At 32.4% G+C, this 24,490-nt stretch overlaps 4 protein-coding genes across 4 annotated transcripts; all 4 read left to right on the plus strand.

The window, feature by feature from the left end:
- The first annotated feature begins 5,119 nt into the window (after nucleotides 1-5,119).
- PAL5 (phenylalanine ammonia-lyase 5) lies at nucleotides 5,120-7,623 on the plus strand. Its single transcript, NM_001320040.1, is given in 2 exon segments — nucleotides 5,120-5,646; nucleotides 5,749-7,623. Coding segments are annotated over 2 exon segments (2,166 nt in total). The 5' UTR covers nucleotides 5,120-5,230; the 3' UTR covers nucleotides 7,499-7,623.
- Nucleotides 7,624-11,426: 3,803 nt separating this feature from the next.
- Nucleotides 11,427-14,704, plus strand: PAL3 (phenylalanine ammonia-lyase 3). Its single transcript, NM_001320609.1, is given in 2 exon segments — nucleotides 11,427-11,981; nucleotides 12,723-14,704. Coding segments are annotated over 2 exon segments (2,166 nt in total). The 5' UTR covers nucleotides 11,427-11,565; the 3' UTR covers nucleotides 14,473-14,704.
- Nucleotides 14,705-15,882: 1,178 nt separating this feature from the next.
- LOC101244800 (adenosine kinase 2) lies at nucleotides 15,883-20,189 on the plus strand. Its single transcript, XM_004246605.5, has 12 exons — nucleotides 15,883-16,161; nucleotides 17,267-17,320; nucleotides 17,801-17,847; nucleotides 17,940-17,971; nucleotides 18,061-18,162; nucleotides 18,344-18,411; nucleotides 18,596-18,672; nucleotides 18,757-18,854; nucleotides 19,138-19,208; nucleotides 19,291-19,357; nucleotides 19,439-19,619; nucleotides 19,852-20,189. Exons 1-12 carry the CDS (start codon nucleotides 16,079-16,081, stop codon nucleotides 19,992-19,994), a joined length of 1,023 nt encoding a protein of 340 aa, XP_004246653.1. The 5' UTR covers nucleotides 15,883-16,078; the 3' UTR covers nucleotides 19,995-20,189.
- A 1,045-nt stretch (nucleotides 20,190-21,234) lies between these two features.
- LOC101268604 (uncharacterized) lies at nucleotides 21,235-23,149 on the plus strand. The gene has a single exon (XM_004246600.5). It carries the CDS (start codon nucleotides 21,335-21,337, stop codon nucleotides 22,709-22,711), a length of 1,377 nt encoding a protein of 458 aa, XP_004246648.2. The 5' UTR covers nucleotides 21,235-21,334; the 3' UTR covers nucleotides 22,712-23,149.
- Nucleotides 23,150-24,490: the final 1,341 nt, after the last annotated feature.

Here is a 24,490-nt window from a genome sequence, read left to right on the forward strand (position 1 = left end):
ATTTCAAGTATATAATAATCAAACCTTATATTTGAATCCATGAAAATATTTTCTTGAAATATAAATATTTTTATTTTTCACTAAGAAAATCATTATCTTACCTAACATAACTCATTAATAAATCATAACCTAATCCAACATATACAATTATATTTCAAGCACATTTTACTTATATATTATTATACTACAAATTAATCCAAAATTTAATTTAAAAAGCCTCTAGAATAATATGATTAAGTGAGTTGAGGTGGTTAAGAATAATGTCACAACTCTTAACAACTTTTATCCAAACACTTTATATTTCTTTTAATTTAGTACTTATCATTGACGTAAAAAAAAAAATTCATCGATAATTTTATATTTAATGGTAACTTGCATTGCTTTTTCTCTACCTTTTTATAGTAATTTCTTCATTTTTTAGATACAAAAGGAAAATATAAAACTTTTTCGAAAATAAAATGATTGTACTACTTATTTAATGAGTAATTTTATGTCAAAATGAAATGCTAATGATTATACTAACTTATGCCCCCTCTATCAAGGAGATCTATATAAGGTTCGTATTTTTTTTAGAGTTTTAAATTCGAGCCTTTCATATAAATTTTTTTAAAATTAGAAATATTATATTTAGAATCAAAATTTTATAATATATGAATTCAGATTTAATTTTAATTCTAATATTAATATCGAACATCAAAAGATAAAAAATAATAATAATATGATCCTTTATAGCACGGTGGGCTTTTACATGTTATCAATTATATTTGTTCATTCATAAATCTATGATTTTAAAATAAATTAAATGGACTTTTTCAACAAAGTAGTTGTGTTTCATAGAAAAAATGCAACAACTATTTTTTAAAAAAATAAAATATAATAGTATAACAGGATTTTTGGGAAAAAAACAAAAATAAGTTGACTATGAAAAATATAAGATTTGACTGTCAGTTCCATGACCAGCCATTCAAAACCAAATATATAATGGGAATATTCATACCAAAAAATTATATTTTAAGAATAAAAAGTCTTTTACTAAAGACTTTTAATAGTAATATTTATAATCTGAATTTATATTGAAAAAATTAATATTTATTTATTAGACTAGAATACTTTTTATTTGTTAACAACAATCACCATTGAAGTGACTAAATCATACACATGTATTGGCCATGCATTATAAATATTGATTTGACTTAACAGGATAAAAGAAAAACTCTAGCCTAAATAGAATGTTTATTAATTAAATACTAAGATTTAAAGAAGTGTTTTTAAAAAAATATCTTAATAATAATTATTTATTCATTTGTTTTAGTTATATTTTAGTTCTAAGTTAGATCACCAACTAAAATGATGATATATATATATAAATACATTATATATATATATATATATATAAATACATTATATATATATATATATATATATATATATTTATATATATATATATATTTATATATATATATATATATATATATAGTTATATTTTAGTTCTAAGTTAGATCACCAACTAAAATGATGATATATATATATATATACATTATATATATATATATATATCTAATGTGCATCATTGAATGTATTTATGTGTAAATATTTTTTTTATTCAAAAGGAAACTATAATTTTAATTTCTTGAATTTTGAACTTGATCAAATTCATATTTGAACTTTTACTTTCATCTTCAGGCTAGAATAATGTAATTAAGCACAGTATAAGTGTATTAAGAAGAAGGAAACTCACGATTGGAACATGTCAAAGAAACAGGTCTAACGCAGCTGACTGATGTGTCTAAAGCAAGTGTTGATGAAAAAGGAATCTAAGGATTGAAATATGACAGTTCCAACAAAGCTGATGAATGATCAATATATCAATGCATCAATATTATCAATATATCAATTGATTTCTGTACGAGAAATTTCTACATGAATTTCTACAACAAGATGTAAAACTCTATCAAGAAAATTTCTATTTTTAAACCTCAAGCACAACATTTTATACAAAAACCTTAATTGCTCTACTTAAAATGAGCAAAAAACAAAATATATTAGGTAATTTCTTTCATCAATTTATCTAAATCTTAGTAAGCGCATACCATAGTCATTGCGACTTATACTAATAAAAGTGATAAAATAATAATCGAGATACACATAAATTAATTTAGGCCCACAATCATTATAACATTATTTCAACTACCCTGCCATGATAGTAGTATATATGTATTTATTGCTCTAAAATAATATTCTTGGTAGGCTTTATGGACTGGTCTAAGACACGTTTGTTCATCCAATTCATTAGAAAAATAGTGTCTTTCTTTTAGACACGTAATTACATAATATATGACTATAGACTATACATAGAGTATTAGAGTTAGGTAATTAAATTTATGTTTGAACAGATAAATTTATCTTCGAGTAGATTGTCTATATTATGTTTTTCAGTGCGATTTAATTTTCTCTTAATAATACTAACTAAAATGCTAAAATTATTTATTAAATAAATAACTTTAGCTAGTTAATTATTGTTACCAATCTGTGTTATGAAAATAGAAAATTACTGGTTGTAATAAATCAGTCAGAAACATGAAGTAACTGAGATTTTCAGAACCAGTAAATAAGATGAACAGAAATTTATTTGTAAAAAATAATTGAATCTGTAAAACTTACCAGAATCTGGAATACTCTTTTTGATAATTTAGGAAGAAAATCAAGTCTACTGAATTCACAGTGTCCCCTTAAGGAAATTATTCCCCTCTAGTATCCGAGGTTTGATTTGGAATATAAACTCCCAGGGTAAAATGATCTTAATCAGTAGAGTATAGATACCAAAAAACTCTACTGTCAGCGAATCAATCCACAGAAGAAAAGTACACGAAGAAATATGTGTTTTTAAGAAGAAGGAAGATCAGAAAATTCATAGGAAAATATTCTAAAGACTGAATGGTATTTATAGGCAAGAAGAATATGGATCCGAGTCGGGTCGGATTAACTAAAAAGTTGAAAACATTTCGGTTAACTTCTGTTATCAACTAATTAATTAAAAATAATTTTTAGCCATTAAATTAATTAAATAAATAATTAAAATAAATTTGTCCAAAAGATTATCTCTCGATCGATCATTTGCCGAAGCCGAAGCGAGCGACGATGACGACGGCGCGAGGAGGTCCCTCTTTCTAACCCTTTTAACAATTAATAGGAGTGTTTATTTATTTAAACTCTCCTATTTTCATTTCCATTACCGATAAGGGACTATTGCCTTTTTCATTAAAGCATTAGAGGACTTTTCAAGTTTCTAACCTTTCAAGTTCTAAACTTTTCAAATTCCTCTCATTCCCTCTATTTCCCATCAATTCTTGCTACATACCCAACAATTATAACATGTTTACAAGCACACCACATGTATCGATCATATAAAATGACTCGTGCTAAAATGAAACGGACCCTCTCACGTTTAATTAAAAGTTTCGATTTTAAGTATAATAAGACACAAGCATTTCTTTTTTCAGGTGACTAGGGATTATTGTTTATATTTTGAAAAATCGTGTAAAATATAGCTTTTACAAAATTATTTTTTTAGATACATATATTAGGTTCGAAACTTTTAGATATAATATTTACAATAATTGATATTTCAATGGTAAATATTGATCTTATACGATAAAAATCTAAATTAATTAAGTCAGTAACTATCGAATACTAAATAATTATATATATATATATATATTTTTTCTAATCTAATAATGTGGAGGTGAACACTCAAGTATTCATGCAATTTGAAACATATTTTAATTAGTTAATGGATATTACATTGGATAAACCTAACAAAGGTGTATCCACTTGCTTCACAAATAAATTTTCTTTATCTTATTATATTTCTTCAAGTGTCGCCTAGTCAAAACGATGAATTTTCTATCAACCATCATAAGCCTATTTTACAAAGTCAAATTTAAAAATATATTTTTTAAAAAAATAATTGAAAAAAAGAAGCAAAATTGACTGAATTTATACTACTAGTTGTTAAATTTGACTTGTATTTGATATTTGACGGATTAATATTGAGATACCTACCAATTATAAATAAAAAATATTTCTTTCATATAAGATAAATTCAGAGTTAAATAAAAACACATTAACTTATAATAAATTGGTTTATAGATTCATGTAATACTATAAACCTTATATATAATAATAGAAACACAACAAATTATTTCAATCTTATTTGTGTAGATTTGTTTAAACTATATATTTTTCGTATTTCGGAATTCAAATAACTCTATTTTAAACAGTAATTTTTTTATAAATCTTTTAAGCATTTTTTGAATTATTAATTATTATAATTTATAGTACTTTATTATTAATAGAAAATAATCAAAGATTTAACATCTAAATTTCTAATTAAATTTAAATTATTTGACTCTCGAAAAATAAAAAATATCACATCAAATATCGACGGAGTATTTTATTTATTCTAAGATACTAATATTGAAGTGGGATTCTACCTAAAATGAGATAAACAAATAGTAATAATAAATCCACGTTTAATATAAATGGGGGGGCTTGGATTTTTGTGGAGGCGTTCTTGTTTGATCCTTGTGCTCGGTCAAATAATGATTTTTTTTTTCGATTTGATTTATCGATCGATTCGATTTGATTTTTTTCATTGAAATTATATATAACTTAATTTTTAAATTTATTTTTATATTTGAGTAAGATATAAAAATACTTATAAACCAAATTAACTAAGTTAGAAGTTCTTATTCATAAAATGCTTTTATGAATTTAATTTTTACTACTTCATTTAATTAAAAAGATTTAGTCAAATTAAATTTGTTAGATAATCCTTTATTATTTATTACATCTATATTAAGATGTTAAAATTACAATTTAGCCCCTTAATTTCTCCCAAAATCCACCAACCCCCAATTTTTTTTTAATTTTTTTTTGCATGTTGCATGAATAACCCACGTCATCCTCAAATCTCAACCGTTAATCATAATTAAAATCAATGGCCATGATTAATCTTTCAACAACCACCATATCAGTACCCTCGCACATATTTTGTTTACCTACCATCTATTAGTTCCCCCTATATAAATACTCACTTCATATCCCATCTAACATAACAAAAATTTTTATAAGTTCACAACATTTTTTTTGTTATATAAAAATAATCTCTAGCCATTTTTTTTCCACTAAAATTTCTCCATTACAAATCAAACCATTTTTTGTTGGTCCAATGGCATCATCAATTGTACAAAATGGACATGTTAATGGAGAAGCTATGGATTTATGTAAGAAATCAATTAATGTTAATGATCCATTGAATTGGGAAATGGCTGCTGAATCATTAAGAGGGAGTCATTTGGATGAAGTGAAAAAAATGGTGGATGAATTTAGAAAGCCAATTGTGAAACTTGGGGGTGAAACTTTAACAGTTGCACAAGTTGCATCCATTGCAAATGTTGATAACAAAAGTAATGGGGTCAAAGTGGAACTTTCTGAAAGTGCAAGGGCTGGTGTGAAAGCTAGTAGTGATTGGGTAATGGATAGTATGGGAAAAGGTACAGATAGTTACGGTGTGACTACTGGATTTGGTGCAACATCTCATAGAAGAACTAAAAATGGTGGTGCACTTCAAAAGGAACTTATTAGGTAAACGACTTTTTTCGATACATTTGATAACTAATTTTGACTTTGATATAAATTTTGGTTAAAAATGTGATGTTGATGAATATTATGATTTATTTTCTTCAGGTTCTTGAATGCTGGAGTTTTTGGAAATGGAACAGAATCATCTCATACTTTGCCACATTCAGCAACAAGGGCAGCTATGCTTGTTAGGATCAACACTTTGCTTCAAGGCTACTCTGGAATTAGATTTGAAATCTTGGAAGCAATTACTAAGTTGATCAACAGCAACATTACCCCGTGTTTGCCCCTCCGTGGGACGATCACTGCCTCGGGTGATCTTGTCCCGTTGTCATACATTGCTGGTTTGCTCACTGGCAGGCCTAATTCCAAGGCTGTTGGACCTAATGGTGAGAGGCTTAATGCTGAGGAAGCGTTTCGTGTGGCTGGTGTTACTAGTGGATTTTTCGAGTTGCAGCCTAAGGAAGGACTTGCACTTGTGAATGGTACTGCAGTTGGTTCTGGTATGGCATCAATGGTACTGTTTGAGTCCAACATTCTTGCTGTCATGTCTGAAGTCTTGTCAGCGATTTTCGCTGAAGTGATGAACGGAAAGCCTGAATTCACAGACTATTTGACACACAAGTTGAAGCATCATCCTGGTCAGATTGAGGCTGCTGCTATTATGGAACACATTTTGGATGGCAGCTCTTATGTCAAAGAAGCTCAGAAGCTACATGAAATGGATCCTCTTCAAAAACCAAAGCAAGATCGTTATGCGCTCCGAACATCTCCACAATGGCTTGGACCTCAAATTGAAGTCATCCGTGCAGCAACTAAGATGATCGAGAGGGAAATCAACTCAGTGAACGACAATCCATTGATTGACGTTTCAAGAAACAAGGCCTTACATGGTGGCAACTTCCAAGGAACCCCTATCGGTGTGTCCATGGATAATACAAGATTGGCCCTTGCATCTATTGGGAAATTGATGTTTGCCCAATTCTCGGAGCTTGTCAACGACTATTACAACAATGGATTGCCATCTAATCTCACAGCAGGAAGGAATCCAAGCTTGGATTATGGTTTCAAGGGAGCTGAAATTGCGATGGCTTCTTACTGCTCGGAACTTCAATTCCTTGCAAATCCGGTGACTAACCACGTCCAAAGTGCCGAGCAACACAACCAAGATGTGAATTCGTTGGGCTTAATCTCAGCAAGGAAAACAGCTGAGGCTGTTGACATCTTGAAGCTAATGTCATCAACCTATCTCGTGGCGCTTTGCCAAGCTATCGACTTGAGGCATTTGGAGGAGAATTTGAAGAATGCTGTGAAAAACACTGTAAGCCAAGTAGCCAAAAAGACTCTGGCAATGGGTGCTAATGGCGAACTTCATCCAGCAAGATTCTGCGAAAAGGAATTGCTACAAGTGGTGGAAAGGGAATACTTGTTTACCTATGCTGATGACCCCTGCAGCTCCACCTACCCTTTGATGCAGAAGCTGAGACAAGTCCTTGTTGATCATGCAATGAAGAATGGTGAAAGTGAGAAGAATGTGAACAGCTCAATCTTCCAAAAGATTGTAGCTTTCGAGGACGAATTGAAGGCTGTGTTGCCTAAAGAAGTTGAGAGTGCAAGAGCTGTTGTTGAAAGTGGAAACCCTGCAATTCCTAACAGGATCACAGAATGTAGATCATATCCATTGTACAGGTTGGTTAGACAAGAAGTTGGAACAGAACTATTGACAGGTGAAAAAGTTCGATCGCCCGGTGAGGAGATTGATAAGGTATTCACAGCATTTTGCAATGGACAAATCATTGATCCATTGTTGGAGTGTCTCAAAAGCTGGAATGGTGCTCCTATTCCAATCTGCTAAATGTTTGTCAACTGTTACTTTCAAATTCTTTTTTTTTTACCTTACAGTAATTTACTATAATCATAATATCATTTTATTGTATTTTGGATATTGTCTATCAATATAAGATTAGATTGTTTAATCTTAAAAACAACATATTAGATGATTATCATTTAACATTAACAATAACGTACCCAATTTTATATTAAGATTTAACAATTTTTAATCACGCCCACTACGACAAAAACAACTTTTAGCGATATTAAATATTGACATTAATAAACAGTGCTAAAGTTTTTACCGGTATTAGTTAAGTGTCATTAGAACTAATATCGCTAAAGGCTTTAGCGGTAAAAATACATATTTAGCGGCAATTAAGAATTGACTTTCGCTAATGATCATTTTTACTATAGTGGCTTCGTCAAAGTGATTCATAGGTCATTTACGTAGTCATAAGTTTCTGCTATGGTAGTTTATAGTAAAACAACAATATCTTTTTTACTCCAAACTCAAAATAAGATAAACTCGGTGGCGTTGAAAAAAAATCCATAAAAATTTAACTTAATATCTCATAGACTACCTAATTCATTACGTAAGATATGATCATTTAAAGTTAACCTAACATCTTATATCAAAACTTAATCGATAAAAAATGATAGTTGGCAAAACAAAGAGTGTGGGGTCGGGATGACAATCAAGTGATATGGTTGGAGAAATGGTCACTTTCGTTAAAATTTATAATTTACTGTTCAATTTTTTTTAACGAAAGCTAAAGTACTAGTAGGTGATTTTTTTTAACGTACTAAAATATACATGCTTATATTAATGAAGATATCATATACGCATTTAAAATAATTGAAATATACGTAAATTAATTCGATCGTAAAATCATTAAGACATAATCTAGTCCACCCTGGCATGATAGAAGTATGTATGTATTACTCTTAAAAATAATTCTTGGTAGATTTTATGGACTTAAAGAGGACACGTTTGTCCACCCAATACACTTCAAAATAGTGTTTTTATTTTTAATTATGAAAGAATTTTAACTATTACTTAACTAACCATATAATTAATAGAAAAAATAAGTTAATATGCTATTGAAAGTTCAATTTTCTCTTAATAGATCAAAATAAACAGAGAATTTCATTTAATGGAAAGGTGCAATTTTTTAATGTATAATTTGAAATGGCTTAATATTACCTTGTTATATTTTGGATTCATTCCTACTTTTGCTTTCGTATTTGTTTTTGTCATTAACGAAGTTTCAAGGAATATTCACAATAATTTACATAATTTTAAAATTGTGATCTAACATTTCTCAAAAGAATTACCAATTTGCTCAAAAAAATATTCTAAGTTATGATTTGAAAGTGATATTCACTTTTGTTGCTTCCACTTCTTTGTTGATATTTCAAAAAGGCATATAATCAGGTAATAAGGGATGTCGTATTTTCATTAAATGATTCAAAAAATAAACATATTGTGCATGATGTTCGAATTTGAAATCTTTATGATGAATGTTGGACTTTGTAAATTATTAACTGAACCTATAATTTTGTGTCAAGTGATTCAAAATCTAAATATATACTTGAGAAAACCTTATATATACAATATAATTTTCTATCGAGGAGGTTTAGAGCTATCAAAACGGACTTAGCCCATGGGGCTGACCCAACCCAATCTGTTATTAGGGTAGGATTGAGACAGAATTTTTCAAGTCAATCTAGAGCCTATAAGTTCGGCCCATATAAGTCCTTGGTCCTTGAGGCTTGAATGAAGTCGAGCCGGGATCGGCCGATGGGCCAATTTTTTTTATTCAAGGGTACAATACTCTCACTAGTATATAATATAATTACTTAAATACACGTTATATTGTAATATTATGACTTGTCAGATTTTGATATGTCGAGATACATGTATCTCGAACTATGTGGACTCAAAATTAGGTTAATTTGTTTTAGATACACGTTATTCAAGTAGATCCGCATGTGTCTACCATACATGAATATCGCTCCCTCTCCTCTCCCCCCCCAACCCCCCCAATCTTACTTGTCACTCTCTTTTCTCGTTCACGTATATGGTATGCGAGATTCTTACTAATTACACTAAATTTTTTGCTAGTGTTACTGGAAAAAACACTATTTTTTTTGTCATAATTGATTAGAAAATCTTCTCATTTCTTGATGTTATAAAATTATAACTTTGAAATGAAAAAAAGGGCTAACTCACCCAGCTCTCAATCCTTCTAGGGTTGGGTTGAGTTGAGCATTTTCAGGCTCTTCCAAATGAAGAGCCGGCTTGCCCTAGCCCTTCAAGTTCCTTGGCCCGCGGCTAAGGCCGGGTGGGGCTGGGCGAACCCTTTTTGATAGCTCTAACAAGATTCAAGAATACTTTGACAATTTCTTCAGATCAATTTGAGGAACCCTAAGTAAAAAGTATTTCCTTCTTAAGTTAATTTTACATGACACAAATTTAAATTAATTAAACTTAATTAATAAAAAAATTTTAAAAAAACAATAGTTGACCAATCCAATAAAGTGGAAACTCACTTATAGGTGAACACTCAAGTATAAAAGCAATTTGAAGCATATGTTAAAATTAATTAATAAATATATATGGAACAAAACCTAACAAAATTACATCCACTTGCTTCGCAAAGAAACTTTCTTTAATTTTTATCACCTTATTATCTTCAAGTGTCTTTCCTATTCAAAGCCATCAATTTCTATCAACCTTCCTACCCAATTAAAAAAGTCAAATTTAAATATTTTTTATTTTAAAAAAAACAAACAAACAAAAAAAAAAAAAAAGAAGAAGAAATGGCAGTAGCATGGAAATCACTTAGTTTGAACTATATATTAGTTGTTAATTTTGACTCATATTGGATTTGACGGAGTAATATTGACTATGCATTAAAGTTATTTCTTTCGTAGCAACTAATATAAAATTGATGACATATTCATATAATAATATTAAATAATATAGAAAAGCTGCAAATTAATTAGATTTTATTTGTGTGAATTTGTTCAAATTATTAGGTTGAGATCCAAATATAATTAAAAGAGACGAATTATGTTAGATTGACAATTAAAGTACAACGGATTAACAATAATATTCATAGTTATTCTTATTTTTTTAATCGTAGTTGATTAATTCTTGATTGAAACTAATTTCTTAGTAAAAAAATATTAAACTTTAAATTTCTGTGATAAACATTTTCACTTATTGAAAATAGTAATACAAATATAAAAACACTCCTAATAAATAATAAACTATAGGATTTAAACCGATAAAATAAATATCTACTTCTATTTGTAAATGTTTTTGTACTAGTAATTACAAAGTATATCATACTTTTTCTATAAATTAGTTTAAAGCGTATGTATGTCTTAGTGTTTTTTATCACGATAAAAAAAAATTATGAGACACGAAAGTAAGACATACACATTGATAATCACTAAATCAATATTTAATAATTCTATAATAATTTAGCATGTCTATAAACTGATAGCCGATAAATCAAATCAAAATGACCGAATATTCAACCCTAATATTAGGAAATTTTTATCTATGTTAATAATCATTTTTTTTCTCTCACCAACATTAAGAAGAAAAGAGTGTAGAATTACAATTTAACCCTTTTATTTTCTCCCAACAACCCAAAAAAACTCCAAACATATCCTAAATCCACCAACCCCCAAAATTTAATTTTTTTTTCTCTCAATATATTTTTTAAAAAAATTATATCCATGTTGCATGAAATACCCACGTCATCCTCAAATCTCAACCGTTAATCACAATTAAAATCAATGGCTATAATTAATCTTCCAACAACCACCATTTTTAGTCATTTCCTACAACCCCCTCTCACATAATTTTCTTTACCTACCATCCTTTGTTCCTCTCTATATATACTCACCACATATATCATCTACCATAACCAAAAAAAAAATAATAATACACTAATCATAGTTCACAACATATTTTTTTTTATATATATAAATAAAATTCCCATTTTTTCTCTTCTCCAAATTCTCCTAAGTAAAATTTCTCCATTACAAATCAAACCATTTTTTGTTAATCCAATGGCATCATCAATTGTACAAAATGGACATGTTAATGGAGAAGCTATGGATTTATGTAAGAAATCAATTAATGTTAATGATCCATTGAATTGGGAAATGGCTGCTGAATCATTAAGAGGGAGTCATTTGGATGAAGTGAAAAAGATGGTGGATGAATTTAGAAAGCCAATTGTGAAACTTGGGGGTGAAACTTTAACAGTTGCACAAGTTGCATCCATTGCAAATGTTGATAACAAAAGTAATGGGGTCAAAGTGGAACTTTCTGAAAGTGCAAGGGCTGGTGTGAAAGCTAGTAGTGATTGGGTAATGGATAGTATGGGGAAAGGTACAGATAGTTACGGTGTGACTACTGGATTTGGTGCAACATCTCATAGAAGAACTAAAAATGGTGGTGCACTTCAAAAGGAACTTATCAGGTAAATATTTTTTTTATATATATATACACTCGATAACGTAAAGAATTTTTATATTTTTTTCGTATTTATAGTTTGTTATGTCAATTATGATATATATCTATAGTTTTTCTTCATGTGATCTAATAGTAGTGTTAAGTTTACTACAATTATTTGATTTGATAGCGTAAAAATTCTTTTTTAATAAATAGCAATTTATTTATTTAATTTCGAATTATCATAGTAAAATTTGATTATTGAAAGCTATGTATTTAATTATACAAGTTGAACCACCCTATTGATTTGTGCATGTGGGGTTTGGGAAAAGTTAGTGACTGGGTGGTAGGTGAGGGAGATTTTAGTCATTTTACTTCCTTCAATTTTTGTTTTTTTATCAACTTGGACGTTAGTAAGTAATTTTTTTCAAATTGGTTTTCTTCATTTATATGTGAATAAATAATTCTAGTAAGAAATCTTTATTTTGAATAAATAAAACTATAGTATCTTGTGTTTTCATCACAAAAATATATGAGACAGATTGTTCAACTTTTTAAGATGTAATGTTAGTTCCCATGTGCCATCTCTTGTCAGATATGTATTTTATAGTGTCACATATAAAAATATTATAAATCAGTATTTTTTTTTATAATCAAATTTGTGCTCATGATCTTTATTTGTACCTTGTAAGTCTACTTGATGACACATGTTAGTAGAATTTTAGTTAAAAATGTGATGTTGATGAATATTATGATTTATTTTCTTCAGGTTCTTGAATGCTGGAGTTTTTGGAAATGGAACAGAATCATCTCATACTTTGCCACATTCAGCAACAAGGGCAGCTATGCTTGTTAGGATCAATACTCTGCTTCAAGGCTACTCTGGCATTAGATTTGAAATTTTGGAAGCAATTACTAAGTTGATCAACAGCAACATTACCCCGTGTTTGCCCCTTCGTGGGACGATCACTGCATCGGGTGATCTTGTCCCGTTGTCATACATTGCTGGTTTGCTCACTGGCAGGCCCAACTCCAAGGCTGTTGGACCTAATGGTGAGAAACTTAATGCTGAGGAAGCGTTCCGCGTGGCTGGTGTTACTAGTGGATTTTTCGAGTTGCAGCCTAAGGAAGGACTTGCACTTGTGAATGGTACTGCAGTTGGTTCTGGTATGGCATCAATGGTACTGTTTGAGTCCAACATTCTTGCTGTCATGTCTGAAGTCTTGTCAGCGATTTTCGCTGAAGTGATGAACGGAAAGCCTGAATTCACTGACTATTTGACACACAAGTTGAAGCATCACCCTGGCCAGATTGAGGCTGCTGCTATTATGGAACACATTTTGGATGGCAGCTCTTATGTCAAGGCAGCTCAGAAGCTCCATGAAATGGATCCTCTTCAAAAACCAAAGCAAGATCGTTATGCTCTTCGAACATCTCCACAGTGGCTTGGACCTCAAATTGAAGTCATCCGTGCAGCAACTAAGATGATTGAGAGAGAGATTAACTCAGTGAACGACAACCCATTGATCGATGTTTCAAGAAACAAGGCCTTACACGGTGGAAACTTCCAAGGTACCCCTATTGGTGTCTCCATGGATAATACAAGATTGGCCCTTGCATCTATTGGGAAATTGATGTTTGCCCAATTTTCGGAACTTGTCAACGACTATTACAACAATGGGTTGCCATCTAATCTCACAGCAGGAAGGAATCCAAGCTTGGATTATGGACTCAAGGGAGCTGAAATTGCAATGGCTTCTTACTGCTCAGAACTTCAATTCCTTGCAAATCCAGTGACTAACCATGTCCAAAGTGCTGAGCAACACAACCAAGATGTGAATTCATTGGGCTTAATCTCAGCAAGGAAAACCGCTGAGGCTGTAGACATCTTGAAGCTAATGTCATCAACCTATCTCGTGGCGCTTTGCCAAGCTATCGACTTAAGGCATTTGGAGGAAAACTTGAGGAGTGCTGTCAAGAACACAGTGAGCCAAGTAGCTAAGAGAACTTTGACAATGGGTGCTAATGGTGAACTTCATCCTGCAAGATTCTGCGAGAAGGAATTGCTTCGAGTTGTGGACAGGGAATACGTGTTTGCCTATGCTGATGATCCCTGCAGCTCCACCTACCCTTTGATGCAGAAGCTGAGACAAGTCCTTGTTGATCATGCAATGAAGAATGGTGAAAGTGAGAAGAATGTGAACAGCTCAATCTTCCAAAAGATTGTAGCTTTCGAGGACGAATTAAAGGCCGTGTTGCCTAAAGAAGTTGAGAGTGCAAGAGCTGTTGTTGAAAGTGGAAACCCTGCAATTCCTAACAGGATCACAGAATGCAGATCATATCCATTGTACAGGTTGGTGAGACAAGAACTTGGATCAGAACTTTTGACAGGTGAAAAAGTTCGATCACCCGGTGAGGAGATTGACAAGGTGTTCACAGCAATGTGCAATGGACAGATCATTGATCCATTGTTGGAGTGTCTCAAGAGCTGGAATGGTGCTCCTCTTCCAATCTGCTAGATGCTTGCCAGAAAAAAAGACCAGTTGTGAATGCTTGTCTAGTGCTATTTTTCAGATTCTTTTTTTGCTTTATGGTGAATTACTATCATAATATGTTGTGAACTTACATCTTTTTTGGTTAACTTGAGAGAGTGTTAAACTCTCTTAAATATGAATATGTCTCTTTTCAGTAAAAAACTTAAATGAAAAGTGACAGTGTGCTTATGTCTATTCAATTCTTCTGTTCAATCAAGTTTCTCTTGTTTTATTTAAAGCACTAACAATTGCAGGCACTCAAAAGTAAATTTTCATCAATTTTCATAAACAACAAAAAAGGAAGTAACTGTGAGGATTTACCAAAACCATATAACGAGACCATAACTCATTCGATCAACCAACGTGAGACAATCTAACATCCCAGGCATACTGAGTGCCTAGGCATCGGGAGTATGGACAATGTAATACGGGGATCCAACATCAAGAAAAGTCTAGTCTAACTACGATACCATGAAAAAAAATAATTTTTGGTCTAACTCAACCTCAAAAGCTACTTCATGAAGAGAGACTTGTCCGAGTCTATATAAATAAACCACCGGTTCAAGGAGAAATCTAGATGATTGAAGTGGTTTGAAAAAGTTTTACTTTGGTTATACACATTACATGAACTGAAAATTAGTATGGTATGTATACATTTCTTGACACACTAGGTCAAACTCTTGTATCTGACTTTTTAAAATAATTATTAAATTATATAAATTCAAAAATAACACCATAGTTAAAGGCACATAACCAACCAATCCCCCCATCCACCCACACACAATAAAAAATAAAAAAAGAAAAAATCTACCATAGTTAAAGGCTCTTGAAAAAAATGTGGTAAAATAACTCATTCCTTCAACCTATATATAAATACAATGAAGAATCATTTGCACTTTTTGACTTGATTGATGATGAGGTGATAGATCCATATTCTCATTCAATATCCGATATCCGTATTAAAGCTTCACTATTTTAAATTCGCGTCGCATAGGGCTTTATTTGGGAAAAATGCTTCCTATCAAGGATTTTTCTATACTCAAAACTCGAATAAGGTAGAAACAACCCTATTTGCCACCCTCATCCATTAATGGTTTTGTTGATCATTTTATGCATTCAAGCTGTTCATTTATTAGCTCGATTCAATAAAAATAATATATATAAAGCTTAAATTGAATAATACGAAATCTTATCAAAATAATAATAATAATATTTTTTTATTAGATACTAAAAATTTATAAATAAATAAATAAATAAATTATGATTTATATTTTAACTCATTTCAATTTAAATATTCTTCACACTGATTAATAACAGTAGCTTTTACCGTCTAAATTCAAACTTTAACTCAACTCGACCATTTGATTCCGCTAATTTGCACCCACTAGTTTTCACATTCTTGAGATCTGAGAAAAGAAAAACAGAGCAACAAAGTTGTAGGCACACACTTCATCACTCACCAGCCGACACTATTTTTCTAGTACTATATATAATCATATCTTTATACACTCATAGCAAAAGTTGCACCTACTTACTTCAAGATCTGAAATTTCTCCCAGCAGCACAAGAAAAAAATATAATTTATTAAACAATGGAGTACGATGGGATTCTTTTGGGCATGGGAAATCCATTACTCGATATCTCAGCTGTTGTAGATCAAGATTTCTTGAACAAGTAATGTTTTGTTATGTTTCTTGGCACCCCATTTGTCTAAATTACATGTTTTAGCTAGTTTTTGTTTGTTTTTTAAGCTATGTATGATGCTGTACCCTGTACGTGTCGGATTCTTTAAAAATACATATATTTTCAGTCTACATTTGTAGACGTCTAAAGTCGCCATTTTTAGCTAGTTTTATATGTTTTAAGCAATGTTGCTAGTACTTTCTGTAAATGATGTAGCACCTGTGTCTGATCCTTGAAAAATGCAGTGCTTGTGAAGGATACATCACACACCCATCGATATTTTTGAAGATTTCGAGCAACGTAGATATAAAGTTTACCTTTCTAGATGTCTAAAGTCCCCAATTTTTAGCTAGTTTTGTTTGTTTTAAGCTATGGTGTTCGGACTCTCCATAAATGATACGCACCTGTATGGAATCCTTCAAGAATGCACTACTTCTGAAGGAGACATTTTTGAAGATTCCGAGCAAGATAATATCTAAATTCCCCATATTTAGCTAGTTTTGTTTGTTTTATGCCTATTGTAGTGTACTCTTTTGGTTTGATTTTATAGATCTTGTTAGTTCCTAAAGCATATTGTACATAATGGCTGTCTACATCTATGCTTGATGTGGCATGTGGATATTGATCTTTGATTTGTCTTTTAAGATGGCAATATAAATGACAAAACTAAAAGTACAAAGGAAAAGACTCAAGCTTTGTTCAATCCTTTTTCTTATTTTTAAACGTGATCTTTTTCTTTTCTTTTGTTATAGTCTTGAATTGGATCTTAGTGTAATATTTGTGTAACTATTGATAGTGTTTCAGAGCCTACACGGCTACTGCGGTGGCTATAGTATTGGGGGGGGGGGGGTGTTGTAGACAAAAAAGTTAGCATAAGGTGGCTCCACTGCTGATTTTAGCTCTATAAGGGCATTGGTTCTTTTGATTGGTAAAACTGCATTGACACGCTTTAGCATAAGCTAGCCCCGTCACTGTTTTTAATTCTTTACTTGCGTTGGTTCTTTTGGTTGGTAAAAAAGCATTGGTTTAATTTGCAGCTTTGGATATCTTTTTCCTTCCATTGTGTCATGTGAATGACTTGATTTTTTACTCATAGGTATGAAATCAAGCCGAACAATGCAATTCTTGCAGAGGACAAGCACTTGCCTATGTAAGTGGTTTCTTTTTAGGCTTTAGTTTTTTGTAATTGAAACTACTTCATTAGGTTAGCTTATACCGTGCTGAGTAAATCTGAAGAACTTGAATTTTTCCATAGACTTTGTAGGTAGCACAATTTCCTTTTTCTTGTAGATTAGTTTGGAGAAATAAGATTTATTTAGTTTAAGGACGTTTAGGGGTTTCTTTTTTCCTGTTTAAGTGTCCGTTTCATGGGAATACACTTTCTTGAAATTAATACTCAAATAGGTATTATTTAATAACATTTCCAACCAGCTTTGTGAAGGGTGAGCCTACAAAAAGTGGTAATGAGCCTATTATCATTGCTGATTTGAACTGTGGAAGAATAGTTGTATGCTTGGGGATTGGGGACACAAACTTAAGTAAGAGAGGCTACCAGCCCATGTTCTTCTGAAGCAAAGTGTTATTTTATGCCTTAAGTCAGAAAATTGTTGAAACAACTTTTTTATACCAGGTATGATGAAATGGCAGCCAAGCCCACTGTTGAATACATTGCTGGAGGTAATTTTCCCATCACCCAATACATTGTATTATATTAATTTATAATGAAGATACTAGGATCATTGACTCGTGGTCTTAATTCTGATATGCAGGTGCAACACAAAACTCAATCAGAGTGGCTCAGGTGTCTTGTCGTTCTGAAGTTTTTAGTGGTTCTAGGTAATCTGACATGAACATATAATTTAGAAGAATAATTTCTTTTTGCATTTGCAGTGGATGCTACCATTTCCAGGTGCAACAAGTTACATGGGCTCAGTTGGGAAGGACAAGTTTGGGGAGGAAATGAAGAAAAATGCACAGGATGCTGGCGTCAACGTAAGATTCTTTTTCCTTGATTTTCTCTTCTTAGTTTGACAATCTTTTTGTATTTCAGGGCATTGTGGATTCGTTAGCACGATTATTGCTCATGTTTGCCTTTGTCATCTATGCTTTGAACTTATAACATGAAAACGAAATATTTTGACCCCAACTTGTCTTTACGTATGGATTAATATAGGTTCATTACTATGAGGATGAGACTGCTCCAACAGGGACTTGTGCTGTTTGTGTGCTAGATGGCGAGAGGTTAGTTTAATGCAATTTTCCGTTATATGTGTAGTTGTGTACTATGGTTCTGGTGTAGAGTTTAGTCTTTCTTTCTTGTTATCCAAGGAGGGAAAGGAAGAGAAAAAGAAACACTCTAAATGATTAAAGAAGAATTTCCACATGCTTTTCTTGTCAAGGTAATGATCTGCTATTGATTATGCAGGTCATTGGTTGCTAACTTATCAGCTGCAAACTGCTACAAGGTTGACCATTTGAAACGACCAGAGAACTGGGCCTTGGGTAGGAACAGCAATTCCTGTTTCTATGTTGATAAGACGTAAGATATTAAGTCTATTTTAAACTAACACATCTATTTGTGGACAGTTGAGAAGGCCAAATTTTACTATATTGCTGGATTCTTTCTCACCGTTTCTCCAGAATCTATTCAGCTTGTTGCTGAGCACGCAGCAGCCAATAACAAGGTATGCAGTTAACATTGTTTATGTGCGATTGGTCTTTTTGGTAGTTTGTGCACGAACCAATCACATTTTGTCTTGGCTTATTCACTTATGTTGTTTTTGTTTCAAACTGCTTTATAATGCTCTACTTAAGCCGAGGGTCTATCAGAAACAACCTCTCTACCTCCCAAGGTAGGGGTAAGGTCTGCGTATGCACTACCCTCACCAGACCCCACCAGTGAGAGTACACTGGGTATGTTATTGTGCATAAACCAACCATATAATATTCTATTCCACCCTGCTGCAGATCTTCTCAATGAACCTTTCAGCACCATTCATCTGCGAGTTCTTCAGGGATCCTCAAGAGAAAGCTTTGCCGTAAGGCCAATTTCCTAACTTGTCAAGGTAAATGAAGGTAGATGATACTGATCTCGGGATTGACATTTTTCTGTTTTTTCAGGTATATGGACTTTGTATTTGGAAATGAGACAGAAGCAAGAACCTTCTCAAAAGTACACGGCTGGGAGGTAATGGATGCTTTTCTTTATGTTTCCTCACATTGATGTTGACTTTATGATACATGGCTAACATGCTTCTTTGATTACTAGACGGATAATGTTGAAGAAATAGCTTTGAAAATCTCGCAATGGCCAAAGGCATCTGGACACAAGAGGATTACTGTTATTACACAGGGTGCTGATCCTGTTGTTGTCGCTGAGGATGGGAAGGTGAAGCTGTTCCCTGTTATACCGTTGCCAAAAGAGAAACTTGTTGACACCAATGGTGCTGGTACGTAGTCTATTCTTGTTATACCTGTTTCCACTTATACAGAGTTAAAACACCCTCTCGATAACTGACAAAATATAAGGATCTTACATAGTTAAGAGAACATATTCTACGTTTAGTGATGAAGAAATGAGGTGTTATCTCCTCACATACTCTTTCTTCATGAGCTAGATTTTGGGGTTGAGTCAGACTCAAGGTCTATTTTCGTTTGACGTTTTCATTCTTACATTGATAGGGGATGCATTTGTTGGAGGATTCTTGTCACAGTTGGTTCAAGAAAAACCTATCGCTGAGTGTGTTAGAGCAGGTTGTTATGCATCAAACGTTATCATCCAGAGGTCGGGTTGTACATACCCTGAGAAGCCAGATTTCGCTTAAGTTCATTCTTAGTTCTTCGTTTTCCTGTGTTATGCCTTCATTGAGAGAAACATATATCATCGAGTTCTACTGTTTTCAACTCGATCGATTCATTCTAATTTTCAGGCTATTGTTCACAAATATATGATTTGTTGTAAGGAATTTTGATTGCCTTTTGAGAATAACTCTATTAGGAAGATTGAGTTGTTTTTCTTTTTTGGATGATTTCTTTATTTGTTACTTATATGATCATAGATTTTAGAGTATAGTTAGATATGGAGGAGTAAAGCTAACATTTACTACTTATGGTTGAAAAAGGTTCAAATTTTCCCACCAAAACTATATAAAAAAAAAAGTTCAATCCTCGTATACGATATAATTTTCTTACGAAAGATATGCACAAAATTAAGGAATCAAACTCTAATGTTAGTGATTTTTAGTTCAAATTTAATGTCATTTTACCAGAAGTTCAATAAAAAATTACGTTATTAAAATGTAAAACTCTAAGATTTTCTTATTTAAGTGTATATGACACAAAAACTTTTAAATTTTCTTCACATGACTTCTATAATTATGGTCCCACTAGGTTTTAACACTTAATGTTATCTTGTTGGGAACTCAATTTTGTTTTATATTTGACTTAAAATACATTGACATATACGATCATTTGAACTTCTCCACAAAATTTTATTTAGATATTTAAATTATAGTTTAGTTTAATTATACACTTATATATATAATGATAAAATATTTTTATAATCAAAGAAATCACAAAATCTTAGATTTATTTCAATTAAGACTGAATATATAATCAAAGAAGATATAAATTGATTTGTTGTTGTTAATTAACTTCATTACCTAATATAAATGCTAGATAAAGTGTATTATTTGTTTCTCTCTATAATTTGACTCAAAGTGTTTACTAAAAATGTCATATCATATTTAATGGGCATTCAATTACAATAATCTTAGATAAAATTTATTAAGAACATAGATTTTTAAAAATTTAATATCAATTTAGTTATATAAAATAATTCTTATTTTAATAACACACAATGTCTGATACAAATATATAATTTTATGAATTATTGAGATCAAAATTATTCCATATTTTAACAACAAATTTATTTACCTAATGATTTCATTGGTTAATCGAAACATCTCATAATTTTAATATCTAAATAAAATTTACCGACAAATTTAAAAATTCGTCCTAATTTGTTTAGATGATGAGCTGCTTTTCCTTATACTCTTTTAATTAGTTTAATTTCATTTCGACACCCAAATGTTATCAAATTTATCAATATCACCCCAATCAAACGACAATTAACCTTCGCCGGAATCTCTCAAAATCAACCACCATGGACCACCGTCAACCACCACAACCTCCGCCGCCGGTAATAATCAACCACCAAACAACCACCCAAATCCTCAAACAAACCACGACGACCTTCATCTCCAATCTCCTTCTATTCCTCTTTCTTTCTTCCCTCATTCTAACTTTCCGTTCCAATGTCGAAAATGGTACCAGCTATCTCACTTCCTTCATCGATCGTGACCCTTCTCTCAAATCCATTCTGTCTCGTATTGACCTCTCCGGTCAACAGCTGCAGCATCCTCAGCTCCGACGTGACCATCATCGCCGACGTCGACCTTTTCTTCACCTATCACGTGTAGGTACTCTTGATGATGATTTCTTTTCAGGGGATTCGGACCTAGATAAATCCCTATTTCATCCTTCTTCTAAACCTCAGCCGAATTCTACTTACGTAATTCTTTCCAATTTTGACCCGAATTTAGGGTTCTCAGAACAAATTATTGATGATGGGATTTTGTTTCCTCAAGCAATTCGTAATGGGTTTATCTCTTTCAAGCCTCCTTCAGAGACACAGAATTTGTCTCAGGTTGATAATCCTGAAAATGAGTATGACAATGAAAATGGTGTTGTTGATTTGCAGTTTTTGATAAAAGGTCTTGAATTGGGTCGTGGTGATGTTACAGCATTGTTGTTTCTTGTTAGTTTGTTGTCAGCTGCTTATGCTTATGTGGTGTTGGCTTTTTTGGTTACTTACACTTGGATTCATGGGATAATTTTCTTGCAAGTGTTGGATAATGTGTTAGGGAATTACAGGTCAATTTTCAGGACTGCTTGGGAAGGTTCTAATTTGGGGTTAAGAAGGCTTTCTGGGTTTGTTTTGATGAGGTGGGCAGTAAAGGATGCATTAGCTCAATTGTTGGGTATTTGGGTTTTTGGAGAAATTGAGGATCAATATTCATTTTTTAAGGTTTTTGTGAGGATGAAATTGATGCCCTTTTCGGATGTGGCGCCATGGGTTACAGGGCATGAGAAGGAAAGCTTGTGCTTTATCATCTCATGGTTCTTGGTGGAGTTGGTAGTGGGGTTTATTTTTGCTGTTGATTCTTGGGTTTCTATTGTGGACTCGAGGAAAAGTGGTAGGGAGGTTGTCAAAGAAGGATGTCATTTGTTGGGTATTATGGTGTGTCCTGCTATAGGAATCAAATGTTGGGAAGTTTTTGTTTGTGGGTGGTGTACGAGATGGATATTAGGTCGAATATTTGGAGAAGTGTTTGCACTGGCATTTCAGTGTGTTATGGAAGTTTATTTTATGGTTGCTTGGTTAACATTTTACTTGGCTGCAAGGTATAATGATGCATCCTCAGTTGGGAGGACATTTGGACGAAGAGAATTGGAAGGCTTTCTCGAGGGCGTTAGATGATACTAGGTGTGAATTCGCTAAAGATTCATTCCCCTGCCTTGGCATTACGTTGAAAGAAGCTTAAACTGGATGAACTATCGCGCTGGTGGGGTAATCTTTTTGTGCTTTTGATGTTCAATGCTTCAAAATTGTGAGTTAGCACGACACTGTTTAAGAAGTCACCAGCTATGCTTTGTATGAAATATATGACTTGTATATTTCATGGGAATTCTTGTTGGCTATTTCATATCCATTTCGGAGTATACGCTTTACCATACAAGTCTTTCATGGTGATGAAACCTGAAAACTAGTTGTAATTGTTGTATTTTTCCTTTTACCATTAAGGGTAAGAGATTAAGTGAGCCTTCCTCTTTTTCCTTTTGATCACGTTTCTGTTGTAGATTCTGATGTTTCTAAGTAAGTTGATTGTATAATGATAAATGGTTATCTTGAACTAAACCTTCCACTCCCCTACACAAAAAAGATCAAACTGAACTTCAAATTAGTGGGTTTGAACGTTCTTTTGATTAATCTTTGAACGTGGGACATTTGTTGCTTAAAATATTTACGGATTTGAAGTGATTCTTTACCTTGTAATTTTTAGAATCTAATAATTGAAGAATTAGTGCTCAGATGATTGAGTAAATGCTAAAGAAAATCTCATGTTTGCTTGAGAAAGACTGATATTGTTCCTTTTTTATTTTCTGGCTAGCTGGTTCCACTTTTTTATTTCTTTCTCAGCCCCTTGCTTGCTTAGTTACAGAAAACAACAAGGCTCGGCCTCTTTAAAGGACCAATAAAGTGTCAACAAACTGAAACTGTGTTTTAACACTTTTATCTCTTAAAGAACTAGGAAGTTCTGGTAATTCACGTATCAAAGTTTGTAGTCTTTAGAGTCGGGTAAAGAGTCCGATTTCTGGTAGGATGTATTTCGTGGGGACTCATCCCTGACAGACTAGTTTCCTCACTTGTTCCATATTACGATGATCGATAAATAAGGAGGTCACAGTAGCTGAGTTTCTTAAAAGGAAAACTCCTGCATTTAGTTGAATGTAAGTGGGTCAGCCATTTGGAAGATTTCCTGTATTGTAACACGGTACCTTTAAATGGACATACCCTTAAATGTTATTGGAATTTCAAGTATTCCTTGCTTTCTTTTCCTATTGTTCCATTGCCGCGTTTTTGTGACTATTTGAGATAAACCGAGGAATAGAATGATATTTAAGAGCTGTTACCGTTGTCAAAAAAAAAAAGACATTTAAGAGATAAAGAAGTTGATTTTGAGAAAGTATGTAGCTGTTTGAGAGATATCTAGTTTGCACCCAAGGGTGTGATATAGTGGTCAATAAAGTGGAAGAGAACCACAAGTCTCAAATAACAGGTTCAAGGTGCACTCCAGCTCATCGCCACCACCATTTTTTTGAGAATGGTACTTTTCATTTAAACACAAAAAGGTGCTGATGGGTGTAAAAACAAGATACAATGTCCAAACCAGTAGCATAAGCACACCCCCCTCCCCCCACCCCCCCACCCCAAAAAAAAAAAAACTTATAGGGATGGTACGACATCAAGTATGGATTCATTATCATTTACAGAACATCCTTCACTCCAAGAAAAGGAAAAGACAATATACAATTAAATTTGATTCTCTGTGTAGTGTGCTTTGCATCCTCAAAATACCTACAATTCTTTTCTTCCCAAACCGTCCATCAAATGCATGCAGAGATGACTTTCCACCAGTTCTTTTGCGTTACACCTTCAATTGGGCCATTCCAGCATCTCAGGAGATCCATTGTCTTC

The sequence above is a fragment of the Solanum lycopersicum genome, chromosome 9, assembly GCF_036512215.1.
Source record: "Solanum lycopersicum chromosome 9, SLM_r2.1".
Lineage (NCBI taxonomy): Eukaryota > Viridiplantae > Streptophyta > Magnoliopsida > Solanales > Solanaceae > Solanum > Solanum lycopersicum.